This window comes from Dunckerocampus dactyliophorus, chromosome 4 (assembly GCF_027744805.1).
Source record: "Dunckerocampus dactyliophorus isolate RoL2022-P2 chromosome 4, RoL_Ddac_1.1, whole genome shotgun sequence".
In the NCBI taxonomy this organism is placed as follows: domain Eukaryota; kingdom Metazoa; phylum Chordata; class Actinopteri; order Syngnathiformes; family Syngnathidae; genus Dunckerocampus; species Dunckerocampus dactyliophorus.
The window spans coordinates 6843141-6860564 of NC_072822.1; the positions used below are offsets into that span (position 1 = coordinate 6843141).

Consider the following 17424-nt stretch of genomic DNA (forward strand, 5'->3'; position numbering starts at 1 on the left):
AGACCTCATTTCCTGCAATCTGGTGATATCTGAGGCCAATTTTATGTCCCTAATTTCAAGAGTTTGTTGTTATTTTTATCCTTGGAATATATCGTTTAAGCCAAAACATTCTATTTATAAAATTACCGGTACTAGGAGAAACCCATTTTAGCTCAATTTCCTGAAATATTTTCCAATTTGAAGCAGCTGTGAATTCCGAGGATTTGAGTATAATTTTATGTCACTGGGGATCGCTTTTCTGTTTAATTTTCATTGAGAATAGACAACAGTTTTCCTTATAGTCATGATGCCAGAACCTTTATTTTGCACCTCCACCTGAGATGTAAATTATCAGCCTGACAGTGGGTTCAGGAATAGCATGCGTCTCGGTTGTATTCTGGCATATGCGTCCACCACGCGCCCATAATTCAGATGCATGTCAGATGCATGTCCCTATGGACATACATCAGAATCAGGCAAAAAAAATCGTGGGTGCCTCAAAACGGGAGGGTGTACACTCCCCACACCCCCCTCTAAATCCGCACCTGTAATCATAGCACTTTCCCAATGTAGCATGACTGCCTGGTATGCTTGTGCGGACGTTTTCTTTGACTTTTGAGGGTGTTTTTTTTCCATAAAATGCGCCACTCTTGGGACGTTTGACTTTAAATGTACCATTTTGTGTTGTTACATTTGTGTTTCGTCATTTACATTATTTCCTATGCTTACAGTTTTTTTTTTTTTTTAACTGAATGGACGCGAACGATAAAAGCCTGCATTAATTCATGTCTTTACAAATATATTGTCACAATTGTATATTGTTTCGATTGCCACTATCAGAAATGCATTAGTTTGATAGATTCGTATGCTTATTTACGTCATATAATGTGTTGATTTAATACATTTTATATTTGATCAAATTTGTCAGTCCGCTGTCACTAAGCAACGGGCGGAGAGGCGTCCTTTAATTCGCAAAGGATTGTGGGAGTTTGAGGCCTGAGCGTTGAACGACCGCCCTTTCAAAGCGGCGAGACAAGCACAGCCAGCGCTACATACGTCGAAGGAAATATCACGGTAAAACGACCCTCTGAACAACTCTTAACCACTTCCAGGTATGCTATCCGACGCTTTTCGTCGTGTGTTTTGACCCGCGGCGCTTTCAATCAGAAAAGCTGCCCGGGAAAAAGTGTATTTTAATGCGCGGTTTGATGACGTAATGTTGATTGTCAAACACGAAATGGCGAGCATGCTAAGGGGCCCGTTAACGTTATGTGCAGCACTTAGGTGCCCTCCTATGTTTACTTTTAACACGGTGAATAACATCAATGATTGCATAGACATATTTGACGCCGGTAAGTGAAGTTTGGGGAAACCGGGTGTTTTTTTATGTGTCACTTTGGTGCATGCTAACATGGAAGTCAACTAGCAAACAAATATGTCGGATCATAGCTAGTGAGACTTGTAGCCTCAGTCACAATGTGCAAGCTTTTGATGTGTCTATTTTTAATCTATTTAACATCAAGATTCATACTGTACGACCTGTTAACGATGGACCTTCATTTGGATTTCTTCCTCTTTAATTTCCTCACTTCAATATCAGTTGTTCCTGCAGTTTCCATGCAGAAATGACCACACAGCCTTATTTGTGTTTGCTATGCCTCACAAATACACCGTCTTCTGGTCGTTATAGGAAAGAATCAGGTGGATCATGGCGGCTGAAGTAATAGGAGGCAGTGAGTTCCCTGCTCATTACAAAGTCATGATGGACAAACTCAACGAACAGCGGCAGTTGGACCAGTTCACAGACATTACTTTGATTGTAGATGGTAGGTTGGACCATATAGTAAATGTAAATGTGTTGCGCCAGTGAGGTTCCAAACAAGTGTGTTTCCTCTTGGTAGGCCACCAGTTCAGAGCACATAAAGCAGTGTTGGCAGCATGCAGCCAGTTCTTCCACAAATTCTTCCAGGATTTTACCCAGGAGCCTTTGGTGGAGATTGAAGGTACTAGAATTCTGTTAATGAAGTTTATTAATATGAGGTACAGTGTGTGTTAGGGCAGATGCCACTATTTGAGGAAACCCAGTAGTTATAGGGTAGGCAAATCTTGTGTTTGTTTCTTATTGCTGACAGTCTCACCACTCCGGCTTTGTCCGTCACTTCAGGGGTGAGCAACATGGCCTTTCGACAACTGATGGAGTTCACGTACACCGCCACGTTAGTCGTGGCGGGAAAAGAAGAAGCCTACGATGTGTGGAAAGCTGCCGAATACCTCCAGATGCAGGAAGCCATCAAGGCCCTCAGCAACAAGTGAGACTCTTAATTGAAGCCGTCGCTACGTCAATCCTTGACAGGCTTTTGTTTTCACAATTAAATTACCATATGTTGTCCTATTGTGGCCTGAGGCATTTATCTACTTAACTGCAGAGAGTACCAGGCAACATTTTCTTTATGAGGTTTATTGGAGGAAGCCAGTTTTCCTATTATTTCCTAGGCGGTTGTTTATTCAAGTAGACAGCCCCTCATTAATTACATGCTTTTATTTCAGGATCAGTGAGACTTCTGTAACGGAAAAGAGCAACAGTAGAAAAAGAAAGATTACTGAGACATCTTATGTCATCACAGAAACCCTGCCCAAAGCTGAAGGGGAACAGGTTCGTATGTTTGTTGTCAATACAAAGCAGGGCCTTCCTCAAACGTCTTATCTGAATATGTCCAACAGGTGGAGATAGAAATGATTGGGGAAGGTGCCGTTGAGGTGGAGGACTCGGGACTGGAGGAGGTGGTCGATGTGGCAAAGAGCGCTCAGTCAAACGACTCTGCCCTGGCGCTGCTTGCGGACATAACCAGCAAGTACCAGCAGGGGCAGCCTTCACTGCAAGTAATCAAGAAGGGAGACATTGAAGAGGTACATTGATCTTTATTGTGCAGTAGATTGTAGTTACATTAATTACTTGTCTTATCAATGCAACCAAGACTTAGAGTGTGAATGGTTTTGTCTGTGTTTGTGCAGGAAGTCCTCTATCAGGAAGAAACAGTGACAGCTTCTAAAGTGATTGAAAATGTAGAGGTGGTGGAGGTCCAGATTTCCCAAGTGGACAACACGTTCCGCTGTAGCAAGTGTGACCGCAGCTTCAAGCTGTACTACCATCTCAAGCAGCACCTGAAAACGCACCTGGGCATGCTGAAAAAGCAGCACGTGTGCAGCCACTGCGGCAAAGGCTACACGCGGGAGGGCGCTCTGAATCAGCACTTGAGCTCGTTCCATTTTGACGCAGAGGAGCTGGCCCAGCACCAGAAATCCCAAAAGAGAGTGCATGTTTGTGAGTACTGCAAGAAGCACTTCGACCACTTTGGACATTTTAAGGAGCATCTGCGAAAGCATACTGGTGAGACAAGAATGAAGCTGTCTGTGTTTTAGTCTTCTCAAAAACTACAGCTCACCTTTTTATGTCTTTTCTGTAGGTGAAAAGCCATACGAGTGTCCAGACTGCCATGAAAGATTTGCAAGGAACAGCACACTGAAGTGCCATATGGCGGCCTGTCAGAACGGGGCTGGGGCCAAGAAAGGACGCAAGAAACTCTATGAATGCCAGGTAGAATCAGATAGCTCATAAGAGTAAAGAAGGGGGTCGTGTGTTTTGTATATTCGTGTAGTAAACACAACTTAATTTTTTTTGTCAATGTTTTCTTTGTATTTTTTTTGTTCGTTAGCAGCATTACGCAGAAACTACTTGACAGATTTCTACACATTTGAAGTGTGGATTTTATTTATTTGCTCAGGAAAGAATGTATAAATCTTAGTGATTTTAAATGGTCAAATGCAAGCAAACAGGATGTTTTTAATTTATATTAATCTGGTCTAGTAAATAAAACAAACTGTGCTACAGGACTATAACCACATGATGGCAGTAAGTCACCAAAACTACTCTTAATTAAAAATATAACAATGTTTGACTAGTTTCTAGTGTTTTGACAGCTCCGGAGTTGTAGAAAAGTGCCTTTTACTGTTCTCCTCCCTCTCCAGGTGTGCAGCAGCGTATTCAACAGCTGGGACCAATTCAAAGACCATCTAGTGAGCCACACTGGAGATAAGCCCAATCATTGCACAATGTGCGACGTGTGGTTCACTGACTCTAAAGAGCTGAAGGCCCACCTCAAGGACATTCACTCCATCGAGGACAACAAGTCGCCCCAAGAGCTGGTGGTCGCCGACACCACAGGGCTGACCATCGCCACGCAGAACATTGAGGCGACTGAAACAGTGCTGCTGGACGACGGCATCCAGGTGGAACATGTCACAGTGGACCCCATAGAAGTGATGGAGATGGAAGAGGCCACCACGGTTGTGGTGGAGGATGGGGGCGTGGCCGAGATGTGCGAGGAGGACATGGAGAGACTGAAGCAGGCCGGCGTGCAGATCCAGGTGGTGCGCCTATCCTCCAGCGACGTACAACCGCAGATCATCCCTCAGGTGGAAGTAGAGGTGGAGGGCGACGTGATGAACGTGGAGGAAACAATACATGCGGTGGTTGTATGAACCAAGTGCATCAGATGAGATGCACTTTGAGAACCGAAGACTGCATGAAGGATACCAAACATGATCCAAATATTTTTTGTTTTTGTTTATTGTTTTTTTATCAGTCAACACTCTCATTCCCTGAACTCTGATAAATGGACAGAGATGTGTATTTGCCATATAAGGAATATTTATTTTAAGCCTGTAATATCACATACAGTATTTAAGTTGAGCCTTCAGTGATCAAGTACATTTTTCAATCAGTTTTCTATCATTTTTCATTTGGCTCAATGTTGCTTCTCGCATTAAAACTAACACATAACACCTGGTAGTGCTTGGTAGTAGTAATGTTACAGTTTGACCAACCATGAATGCATTTTTGTAGGAAAGATAACAAGAATAAACTGTTTACAGAATAAACTCTCATGTTATTTTCCTTGTTATAAGGAAATCTATATTTTTTGCATTTGTCAAACATTTAATACATTGAAGTGGTGATGCTAATGTTTACCTTATTAACCACTTAAAATGTAGTGTAGCTTTGTGAACAGGAGACAATTTGATTGACCATTGATGTGGAAGCAATGTTTTGCAGGTAAGTAATGCATTATGCAGTATTTGATTAAAATGTGGAGCAAACACAACAAAGCATGATTATAGTGTTTTTTGTTTTTTTTTAAGGTCCAGGTGTGGTTGGTTGACGGTGCTGTAGCTGGTGTGATTCTGTCTCCTCATTGGTTGTAAAGCCCAAAGAAGCAACCCCGAAACGGGAGCTGATTGGCCGATTCGCCTACCACTCAATTTCCCCTTGACAACGCAATCAACCTGGTAGCCTTTGCGGCTGCAGCGTCAATGTCACCGACCGCAGGGAAAGATGTTTCTAGAAGGAATTTTGTCTCTTTCCCCCAACACCTCTTTTAAGGTAAGCACTTATTCGAGAACTACTGCAAACATCTCTGTGTGAGTAAAACATAGTGGTTTTACGGTGAATGGTCGCTTTCCCCAGTTGCCAGCAGCCAATGGACGCAGTTAAATCACGTTAGTGATGTACCTTGACTAGACGACACGTCTATGCTCTCCATTTAGATAAAACCTATATATTTGAAAGTTTATAGTTCTATAGAGGTCTGTTTTTGTTCCTTGCTAGTTTGACTGTTGACTTCAAATTGGCGCAGCATCACCTGACACGCTAATCAAATTAGGGTTTACTGTGATTCAAATACTAGCGTCTTAGCTAGCTGGCTAACAGTTTGTATCCAGCACCTGTTGCTCTCTGGAGGCTGGAGCATCCACTATGACCTTCTTCTTTCTCTTTTATCCTTTTAGAGACCACAGTGGTGGAAATATACCGAGGAAAACACAAACGCTGCTAATTTTATGAAGGTACATTTTTACACGGTCCTATTTGATGATATTACTGTATTGACACTTTTTTTTTTCAATGGCGACTAATGAAACTACCCTTTCAAGTTTACTTTTGGAAGAAATAACTAGTTTTATTTTGTTTAACATGAGTAGAAAGGGTCAATATGTTTGTTAAAGCATAAGAACAGTGGCGGAGCCAGACATTTTTCATTGGACCATTACTCACATTGGGGTGGCAATGAGTTGACACCTGAATTGTCTAGATGAGTGGTCCCCAACTTTTTTTTGACTCACGGCCCGGCTTGTGTTCCCACAAATCTCCCGCGGACGAGGGGGAGTTTGTACTGTAAAGCGATCTAATTTATCTTATTTATTATGTATTGTGTAAAACTAAGACATGAACAACATCAAATTTAAAGCACAAAATGAATTAGGACCCACCATCCACCAGTACAAGCCTGGAGTTTATTACTTTTATTAGATTATTAGTAGATTATTACTTCGCTGTTTGACGTGTGTGGTAAAAGGCAGTGTGCTAGCATGAATTGACTTGAGACAAATATGCACATTAGCACTCAATAAGTCATCGAAATTTACGTTTATGCATTCCCACATAGAATCAATGTTTGAGACCAATTATGATGTGAAAGAAAAACTGTGAAAGTACAGTAAAGTAGTGTGTGTGTTAGCACATGCACGATGGTGCGGTCAGGGACCGTCGAACAAAGTGGGACGGGTCGCCGCATACAACAAACATATAAATTCCAAAACTATGGGATTTGTAACTGTATATTTTTTAAAATAAAATAATGACCCGTATTTCTGAAATTGATATGCGTTTACATAAAATTTGATGTAGTTATTTACAAGTGTTTTTTAACCTGAAAGCTTCCCGCGGTCTGGTTCGGCCCCACCCATGGAGCGGTACTGGGCCACAGCCCAGTGGTTGGGGACCCCTGGTCTACATGGCCAGTGAGGTTGCCGGAGAGTGACCAGGGGCGTCCACAGCCACCACTGCAACCCCGTAGCTCCGCCACTGCTTTTGGACAGTCTGTTAGAGGAATTAGTAGCTGAGCAGTGTGGCGAGGACAGGTTTTCAATGCATAGTTTCTGGATTCTGCTCACCATCATGGCGGCCAAACCCACGCAGGGCATAATATGGAAGTGGATGTCTATTGGCACTCCTATTGTAACTCAAGACTCCTTGGTTTACATGCCCACTTGCTTACAATGTTATCAGATGTATGTGCTGAATAGCGCTTCAGAATTTAAGTCAAAGTGAACATAGTGAGAAAACTTGACCGGAACCGACCAAAGTAATCATGGAAAATGTACCTACCGCTTGCAGTTCATCCAAGTCGCGGTTTTATCGACAGCTCCTCCACAAAATAGGCAGCTCTCTTCTGCTCTCCAACGGAAGATTGTGTGCTGCAGTGAAATGCATCCAAACGGACATGGCATTTAGGCTGAACTAATGTCCTGCACCACACAGCCGCTTTTGTCCAAATTGTCCCACAGCCATGGGGGCGGCCACTGGGGTGGCCGAAGAGTGACTAAGGGCGGCCACGGCCACCCCGTAGCTCTGCCACTGTAGAAGAATAGTCATTATTGACGCAGTTTTCTGTACAATAGATACTGTAGAAATGGGTGCCTATCATATAGGAGTGGCACACCTTTGGGTTTTTTTTGGCAAAATTGTAAAACAGGTTGAAGATCCCTGCTACAGATGGATAGATGTACTTAATCCTGGAAGGGAAATTAATAATATACTGTATACTTTGTGTGTGTGTGTATATTAAATATTACAGCCTCAATTACAAGTATGTGCCATCACAATTTATCATAATAGCTTATCGTGCCTCACTACAGTATTCAATACTTAATTTTTTTGCCACAACGCCGAGAATGCTGTTTTGTTTAGTGAAATGGCAAAAGTAAATTGTGCCATATTAAACAGATTTATATATACAGTACTTAGGTAGAGTTTTCCTGTGAGACGGATACATTAAGCCCTTTTGTAATTGTGTTAATTCCCTACAGAAAATGCCTGAATTAGATCTTGAATACATTTCCATATTTTTTTAAAGCAAAAAATAGCCCCCTTTCGGCAGCCGTTGATGTCCGCCTGAATGAAATGTGATTTTTATGCTTTTGATGGCCAATTAGTCAGAGCACATGGTTTATTGTGCTTGGTGGTGCTGTTTGTTTGATGGCGACCTCTTTGAAATGCATAACATGCTTTTCAATTGACAGAGGGTGTCCAGGATGCATGATCCCGCACTCGCAGGTTCACCTGTAATATGAGGCGTTATGAAACCTGTTGCATACCGCATGTGGTGCATACTAACAAAAGTCATATGACACAACCTTGTACCTGCAGTATATTCCATTATCTGCTTGTTACAAAGGTGTGCAACTCTGACATATTTCCCCTATGGATTCCAGAGGGGGCCGCAGTCTCCATTGTTGCTCGGCTGAGCTCTTAATCCTTGTCAACCTCGCATCTCAATTAACACACCCACCAGCTTTGTCTGGGAGACAGACTCCCGCATGTGCGCACTGCTACTTTTGTGTCTGTATTTACACGAGCGCACTTATTCAGCGTCTGAATGTGTTTTCTTGTCATGCCTGCGGTGAAAATGGCGGAATGGGTGCAAAGCATAGGCGGAAAACAGACAGCGACGGCTCCAATTGAGGCAGTGTAAAGAAGGGGTGGAAAAACAGCAGAGCAAAAGACAAATGATACAAATTGTGTTCTGGATGGAAATAGTGACTTATTTTTGATCCGCAGCTGCGCCGGATGGGCTCTAGTGTTTTCCATTGGTGGAGTGTGTGTGAAGAGGCTGCTGATGCCAGCAGCGTGTTCAGCACCAGAGCGCAAACCCTCCTCCGGGATCCTCAGACAAATCAGCAAATGTCTGGTGAGTAAGGACCCACCAGTTGGCTTTTTCTGAGCTGCTATTGGGGGCCGATGAATGATGGACTGTTAGTGATCATGAGGTGTCATTTTACAGCCGCCTCATCAGAGGTAAAGACAATGTGGAACTTCTAATAAAGTCACGCATGCAAGCCGAGGCAAAATTGTGGACTTTAACCGAAAGACATCCTAACCGAGGTTCCACTGTATCTTATTTGCCTTCTTCAGCTTTAAAGATACGTTCGGTTACTGCAGCAATGCCATTGACAGTCACATGAGAAGTTACACAATACAATGTTGGAAACCTTCCAACAAATTCAAAGTGTTTGCACCCCGTGAAAGTTATCTGGCATAAAGACTAAAACACAGATCACTTTCTGGTCTACAGTACATTCCATTTTTCTTCTTATATTGACACCAATATATAGGATCATATTGTTTCCTTAGGAAAAAAAAGTCTGAAAAAGACAGGTCGTCTTATATTCGCATCTAGAGAGTTTTACATGTAAACCAACAAGTGGTGCCAAACGGCTCCCTCAACTCAAACTCAAGCGAGTTTAAGCTTTTTTTCCTGACACTCACACCCACCAGTGACTTGGGGAGATGAGAATCTTGGGAAAAGTCGTTTTATATTTGGGTCAACAAGGTATACGATGGCGGTACAATCTTTTATGCCACTTTTTTTTCCCCAAATCTTTGGTTGGTTTTCTAAATGGGTAGCCCCGTGCAACACAAACACAAATGATATGAAAACACAGTTGCAGTTTGCGTTTTTTTTTCTTAATGTTCCAGTGGATCATGGTTAATTCTTAATAACAAAATGTTGACAAATGATCTGAGATGCTCGATATTCTCTTTCTAACCAATATTTGATATACCGACCAAAGCTTTACTATCGATATCACCCGATACCAATATCGGTTGTAGCTCTTCAGGTGTCGTGTAATGAATAAACACATTATGCTTCCTTTACTGAGATGCCACTGGAGGCATTTCACAAATAAGCACTGTTAGCGCAAAATAAGACAAATACTACAGTATGCAATACAGGTTCTAGAAAAAGTGCCATGTTTATTTTAAACATTCTGTCTCAATAAAATTAGTAATTAAAAAATTCCGATCAAAAGTCAACCATACAGCAACAAAACAATTTGGAAAGCTCCACATTTCTATGTGGGACAAACATCCAGAGAAGAACAAAGTAAATTACAAAGAATACAACTCTGGACCAGCACAGTCAGTGAAATGACAAACAATGGTTCCAGCTGGATAGTTGTTTTTTTTTAGTACTGCAGGTCACTTTTTATCATTTTGCTGCATAGTACTGAGTATGCAGTGATTCTTACTGAGGTGTGATACTAGATAAGTATTGAAAGAAGATGCCTTACTACCCCCTCCTACAAGCAGCAATTTCATTGCAAACTGCATATTTACAACCTAAAGGTGAAACCTGGAAACGCTCTACTGAGGAGGCCATTCTTGTTATTCATTTATTATTCAATATCTCCAGAAGTAGGCTGATTTTGTTTTTTTTTTTTGGTCTACTTCAACACATTTACAAGTCTTTTAATCCCACTTGCATTTAATGTGTGTTTCTTGAATTCACTAACTGTTTACTACAGATTAAAATGACGAAAATAGAGGGAGGTTGATGAGGTTAGCCAACACACTGTTTTCGTTCTTCCAAGGCTCATTAAATAGAAATGGCAAGCGCAATGGCGTCGTATGCTACAATACTCCAGGGCTGATGGTTTGTGTCTGTGTGTCTTCATCCATCTATCTGCTTACACTGGTATTTAACGTGAGGTTAAATGCAGCCCTTTACTAGTGCAAACACGGCACTGTGTGCTCTCTTTCTTGACACACTCCCTAATGGTCGCCGCCCCAGCCTGACATAAAGGCAAACACGCTCAGTCAGTCTCCATCGCCAAGCAACCTGTTGTTGAGGAGAGGCAAAGCGCAATACAATCTAGGAAAAAACTACTGCTCATCTGCACGCACTGTGTGCAGACCAATATGACATCATCATTGTGAAATGGCATCCTTTTACAATTACACACACAAAAGACTGGTATTCACGCCTGTTTTCCTCTTTGCATGTCCTCGTAGGTTGCCCGAGATCAATGCTGACATATTCAGGACAGCACTTTTTTTTTATTCACAGCCGCCTACTTAACTTAACATGGGCTCATTTTAATGTGGGGATGAATGAGAGAATATCTCTCTTACCTTCTTGTACCGTCTGTCAACACCACTGTTTCCTCCCCATTACCGTCAAATTCAATGTGACTGGCTGCATTGCATTAATCAGGATAGACGCTTATATCAATATATATATGTTGTATACTTATAATGCATTTCCCCCACTTTGCAGGCTGTACAGACTGACGACATTATTGGGGGGGAAAAAGTACTTCCTGGCATCTCCAGGGAAGTTTATTACCATCATGCATGCTGGTGGTTGTGTACAATAGTCACCTAATTATAACTTTAGGCACACCTCACCTCACACAGTTGCAAGGACTGTCTGGTTAGTTGGGGCTTTTGTCTCGGTTGGAAAAGAGTGATGAGGATGCATGTCTTGTTGATTCTGGCTCTCATAGCAACCTCAGCCTGCGCTGGACGTGTGCGCACATGTAAACTGCACGATCTGTGTCCACCCCCCTCCACACACACTAACACCACAAAAGTATGAATTACAAATTGAAATAAGTCAAGCCATCTATGCTAAGATTTATTGCCAATGTCTGCACCCTGACACTATCGTCTGTTCCACCTCCACCGCCCCCCTCCTCCGACCAGCCCAGCCCCTCTAAACCCTCCTCTTCAATCTGTGTTCTATTTAAACCTTGGCCACTCAAATGAGCCCATTTTTAGGCTGCACTGACCTCTTCAGTAGAAAGCTAAGTGTGTACGGCTCTCACTCCCTGCGGCTTCTTCGCTGATGCACTCAACGCTTAGAAATGCGTTGCGTGTTTTTTTTGGTTGATGAAAGATGTGCCTAAACCTGAGAGGAGTTTTTGACCATTGTGGTTGAAAGACATCCATTTGTTTTTATGATGGTCGGCAGAATTCACCCACTAGATGGCTCATGTACCTTAAGGTGAGGCCAATGTCTTTACAAATGTTTGGCTTCCTGTGTGGTATTTTTTAGGGTAATACTGTTGCAGTTGTGTATCCTCGCTATGTAATTATAGTGTTATATTTGTATTATTATACGACAGGAAACATTTGATATTAAAATCACCTTGGATTTACATGAAAGGGTTGTCTTTAAAATTGTGCTGGTCTTTCGTTGTTTGCAGTCTACCCTCGGGAGCAGCCATGAGCTAAGCCCCCCTCCTGTCCTCCTCTCCCCGGGTGTCCCTTCTAAGGATGACCGCCATCTGCCCCTCAGAGAGCAGCCCAGAGGAGGCCGAAGCGGGGGCCGGGGCAACGGGAGCCACAGCAGGAGACAACTCTGTTTCCGGGGTCGACACCGGGGAGTCTAATGAAGATTTCGCAGTCGGTTCTGTCGCCGCCACAGCTGGGGTGGCCCATGGCCAGAGGTACGCACGCTGCAGCACCCAGGACAGCTCCGACATCAACACCGATGATGAAGGGGCCACCGTCCGCCGTCTCACTCCGCTGGAGAGGCTCAACCTGGATATGTGCCAGGATGATAGGTGAAGCGCTAAATAACATTCGGAACATGACCTCACGGCATTTGCTTACATTTTGGTTGTTGTGTGATTTGGTGACAGGGTGGTCCGGGAAATTACAGTGGGCAGAAGGATCAGCTTTTACAAAATTCGAGGAGAGATTGGCTGCGGAAATTTCTCCCATGTCAAACTTGGAATACATGCACTCACCAAAGGTAAGGCATTGCAGGATGTTATTGCAAAATAACAAAGGGATAGAAATAATACGTTCCAGGGTCAAGCTGTTGCCATTAAAGCACCATTAGGAACTTTAAAGGCATGTTTAGTAGAATCAGGTAACCGCTGCTCATAGTAATGTGAAAACGATGAAACTGTTCATTGACGAATAACATCCACAATCCATACATGAAACATGAACACATGTCATTCTCTTTTCTGTGCACTTTTGTAGTAACAGGTGCATTCATGATAACATGTCATATTTTGGTCCTTTAAGCATTAGGCAAGGCGAGTTTATTTGTAGAGCACTACTCGTGCACAAGGTAATTCAAAGTGCTTTACGGAAAAGGATAAAATCACTTCATAAAATTCCATAAAAACATAAAATCATTCTAAAATTGTTATATATAATTCCATAAATCATGCCATAAAACAAACAAAAAAAATATTTATTGTAAATGAAGAGTGCAGATAAAATACTTTCAGTTGTCAAATGCGTTGTTTTTTTCAGCTTGGATGTGAACATTGCCAAAGTTGAGGATTGTCGCACATCTTCTGGAAGACTGTTCCAGATTTCGGCAGCATAAAAACTGAAACGAAGCCTCACCGTGTTTAGTCCTGACTCTGGGCACCAGCAGCAGACCCGTCCCTGACCTTCTCGGAGCACGAGATGGTTTATATGGCTCTAACATGACAGAGATGATACAGTATAATATACTAGCATTAGCAACTTTGTTCCTGGGTGCGTTGATTTCACATAGCAACATAGAAACAAACGGTACACCTTGTGTTGACTTTTCCAAACTCAAAAACAAAAACAGCGGCAGCTCCAATGTGTAGCGTTATTTTTTGGTAGTGGCTTGACGCATTGTGTGCAAGTGTGTAGTGAAGCTAGCCAGCTAGTAGCTAGCCGGCGTGGTGTGGCAAGGTGTCAATACGCCAGTAAAGTAGTTCAATCGGCGTAACAATGTTAATAAGTATCACTGTAGCTTGGTTAATATGCGCGTCACATTATATGTAAATGGGGCGTTCTTGGTGCTTTTTGGAGTTTTTTTCAGAAGGCTTTATGGGTGGAAGAAGTGTTTCCCATTACCTGCATTCTTGGCTGCGTCTTTTTAGCTGTTTTTATATCTATAGAACGCACAGTAAAGGGAAAGACATGTTCATGTCTGACACGGGGATTGTGGATGATGGGCAAAATTAAAAAAAAGAAAAAAAAGTAGTTTTCCTTTTTAATGTGAAAGGGTTTTCTACACAGTCTCACACCTTCATTTTTGACCTTTTTTACTTGTCGCACCTGTAAAAAGTTCACCACTGGTAATACTAAAGCTTAAAAGAAAATAAACGCTCTACCACAACCTATGGTGATGCAAGTGTGTGTATTCCTCTTTTTTTAATTTATTTTTATTTTTTTTACCTCGCATGATTTTTTTGAGTCCTTATTTTGTGTTGCAAAAAAAAAAAAAAGCCACACAAAAGCCAAAGATAAAGCAAAACACACGTGCAGTTTATCCGTTAATGCTTTTATATCATGTCCTGCATACACACGTATTTTCCAAGTTGTGCAACCTTCAGGGACATTCCGTTGTAGAAGTTCTGCTGTCATCCCAAAATAGAACGAGACAAACCTCAGGTCAGCTCAGAGTTGGAACATTAGCAAAGGTGTCCTTTTGCAGAAGTTAAGTCATCAGCAAATGTTGGGATGAGTGATCCTCATGATTGTCTGTCTGCTGACCTTGAAGAGACAAATTGATTGGAGATCTCCACTTTCCTCAGTGATGCGTCATCAACGCTAAAGAGGGGGCCGAGTCTGTTGCTTTTCTTTGCCTTTCGTGTTCTCTCCTGTGTCCATTCTTTTGAGTCTACAGTATCTAGTTATGTGCAAATTGTTTATTTTGTCTTTTAACAATATGAAACCTAATGCCCATTTGAGTCCTCTGCATCAATCACTTAAAAAAAGCAGTTTTGAATTTGATACATGAAATGTATTTCCACTGATGGCTCTTTCGTCTCTCTGCAACAACCAGACAAAGTGGCCATAAAGATCCTGGACAAGACCAAGCTGGATCAAAAGACCCAGCGGCTACTCTCCAGAGAAATCTCCAGCATGGAGAAGCTCCATCACCCCAACATCATACGCCTCTATGAGGTGTGGTGGTGCACACACTCTCGTTCAGAATTAGTGATGCATCAGAACATTGTGCTCATCTGTTGTGCCACCTCTCCCCACCCCCTTCCCCTCCCCCTCCCAAATCCTAAGGTGGTGGAGACGTTGTCACGGTTACACCTAGTGTTGGAGTACGCTGGCGGAGGGGAGCTCTACAGCAAAATAACCACGGAAGGAAAACTTTCCGACACAGACGGGAAAATTGTCTTTGCTCAGATCCTCTCTGCTGTTAAACACATGGTCAGTGTGATTTTTATCTTTTATCTCATACGTTACGTATCCAAAGGCAACCTCCTCCAGTTGCATAATTCACTACGTTGTACCTCGCTAGTTTGTGCTTCAAATTTCGCGGATTCGCTCTATCACAATTTTTCAAAAATGAATGAATAAGTCGTGCTGTTTGGTAGCTGAGTATGGCCTTTTATTAGTAAAAAAAAAATACACATATTTAAGCTAATTTTACATATTTTTGTCCTGAATTAAGCATTTTCAAGCATAAAAATGTCAAAATGAGCTAAAATACAAATAAGGCATTCAGAAGACTCATTCAAAGATGTGACTAGATCTGGTATTCTACACTCGTCACCAGGTGCTTGTAACATTACTGTAATGTTTAGAGAGACACACAAGCACCAGACTTGATGGCCGGAATGACCAGGCTTTTCTTGCAGGTTTGAATTATCTCACAATAGGCACATCCATCCATCCATCTCCTATGCCGCTTTTCCTCATTAGCGTTGTGGGGGTATGCTGGAGCCTATCCCAGCTGACTTCGGGCGACAGGCGGGTTACACCCTGGACTAGTCGCCAGCCAATCACAGGGCACAATAGGCACAATAAACCCTAATAAAAACATGGGCTACTGTTGCCACCATAACCCACGCCAATATTTTTACTTCACTAGAGTGGTTTACCCCTGCCCCACAGTTAAAATGGTACATTCTCAGCAGACTCCTGCAGTGTTAAACGCATCCAGCAGAGGGTGCTGTGGTGTGGGGGAAAAAAGCCATACACATTCAGACAATTGCTGCAAATACAGTAAGTCATATTGCAGATATACAGTATAACAAAGAAAGGAAAGGGGTGTGATATGACCGTGCACATGCTGTGCAGGACAGGTTTTCAGCTTTTTTTTTGATGGACTCTGGATTTGAACTTGATATTTTTGTACGCTGTACTTGATATTGATTGTCCTTGTTCTTCACCAGCATGAAAACAACATCATCCACCGTGACCTGAAGGCAGAAAATGTCTTCTACACCAGCAGTTCTTCCATCAAGGTGGGCGACTTTGGCTTCAGCACCCTGAGCCGCCATGACGAGACCCTCAACACGTTCTGCGGCTCCCCACCGTACGCTGCTCCCGAGCTCTTCCGCGACGAGAACTATGTGGGCGTCTTTGTGGACATCTGGGCGCTAGGAGTGATGGTGTTCTTCATGGTGACCGGCACCATGCCGTTCAGGGCGGACACCGTGGCCAAACTGAAGCGATGCATCCTGGACGGGGCCTACATTCTGCCCTCCTGGCTGCCAGACGCATGCCAGAAGCTGATTCGGGGAATACTCCAACCTTTACCGGCCGACCGCTGCTCTATAGAGCAGATGATGGGCAGCGACTGGCTGCGACATGTGGACTTCCCGCGGCCCATGGAGCCCTTTAAGTTGGACCCGTCCCACCTAGCAGAGAACGATCCATCTGAGCTGGGGGTGGAGGAGAGGGAAGTAACAGCAGCATTGGAGAAGCTTGGAATCACCTCTGAACATATCCTAAACAACCAAGGAAAGGACTGCAGGAGCTCCATCACGGGAGTGTATAGGATCCTGCTGCACGGCGCTCACAAGAGACGCACAGTGGCGAGCACGCCGATGGTCACACAAGCATCTGGACCAAAAACGGCTAAAAAGGAACGTTTAAAGGTGTACCGTAGTCTACAGCACACATCCAAACTCTGCGTGATTCTGTGACTTAACGTTCTACGCTAGATATGGATTTTATATATTGTGTATCTGAGGCAAGATTTGATTTAATTTAAAAGAAGTGTTTTTCTGTCCAGCAGTAGGCTACGTTGAAAATCATGGTACACTAGCTCATGTAGAAGATGAAATCTGCAGTTATTTTCATATCTTACATTTAGTAAGTACAATGAGTCTCTGTGAGAATGCTGCCGGCTGAATTGTCTCATCTTTTGAAAGAGACTGAGGTATGAAAACACGATGCGTGATTTCTTATTAAAACACTTTATATAGCTAAAACTGACTAACTAGCACAAGAGAGTCTAATAATAGAGCCAACGTAGCATTGGCAAGCATCTGAATATACATACTGTATATGTATTGTCTGCATTGATAAGCTTTATTTTTATCATCATCATCACATCTCACCTGATGTCTCTGTGAGATGTTCCTCAGGTTGACCTGTATGGAAAAGCCAATAAATGAGTGAAACCAAAAACGTATTTATTTGAGCATAACAGCTGTTTTGAAAGTGCCTTTTGTGTTGTAAAGTCATGTGATATCAAACACATGTTAATTTTGTTCAAGCGTCGTTTATGACGGGGGGGGACGCACTATTTTAAATTTACTGCAACTGGAAAGTCAAAAAATTCTGATTGCAACCGA

At 42.6% G+C, this 17424-nt stretch overlaps 2 protein-coding genes across 4 annotated transcripts; both read left to right on the forward strand.

The window, feature by feature from the left end:
* The first annotated feature begins 951 nt into the window (after positions 1-951).
* On the forward strand, positions 952-4524 carry znf131 (zinc finger protein 131). Of its 3 annotated transcripts, none has more exons than XM_054774851.1 (9): positions 952-1053; positions 1670-1805; positions 1881-1982; positions 2144-2288; positions 2527-2632; positions 2701-2886; positions 2992-3367; positions 3444-3574; positions 4006-4524. In XM_054774851.1, exons 2-9 carry the CDS (start codon positions 1688-1690, stop codon positions 4516-4518), a joined length of 1677 nt encoding a protein of 558 aa, XP_054630826.1. In that variant the 5' UTR covers positions 952-1053; positions 1670-1687; the 3' UTR covers positions 4519-4524. The 3 variants fall into 3 exon arrangements, with proteins under 3 accessions (XP_054630826.1, XP_054630823.1, XP_054630824.1); XM_054774848.1 differs by having other exon boundaries at positions 981-1091; XM_054774849.1 differs by lacking the exon at positions 952-1053 and adding an exon at positions 1194-1331.
* A 7017-nt stretch (positions 4525-11541) lies between these two features.
* Positions 11542-17239, forward strand: nim1ka (NIM1 serine/threonine protein kinase a). Its single transcript, XM_054774852.1, has 6 exons — positions 11542-11882; positions 12085-12444; positions 12523-12635; positions 14667-14788; positions 14900-15046; positions 16015-17239. Exons 2-6 carry the CDS (start codon positions 12155-12157, stop codon positions 16768-16770), a joined length of 1428 nt encoding a protein of 475 aa, XP_054630827.1. The 5' UTR covers positions 11542-11882; positions 12085-12154; the 3' UTR covers positions 16771-17239.
* The last annotated feature ends 185 nt before the right edge of the window (positions 17240-17424 follow it).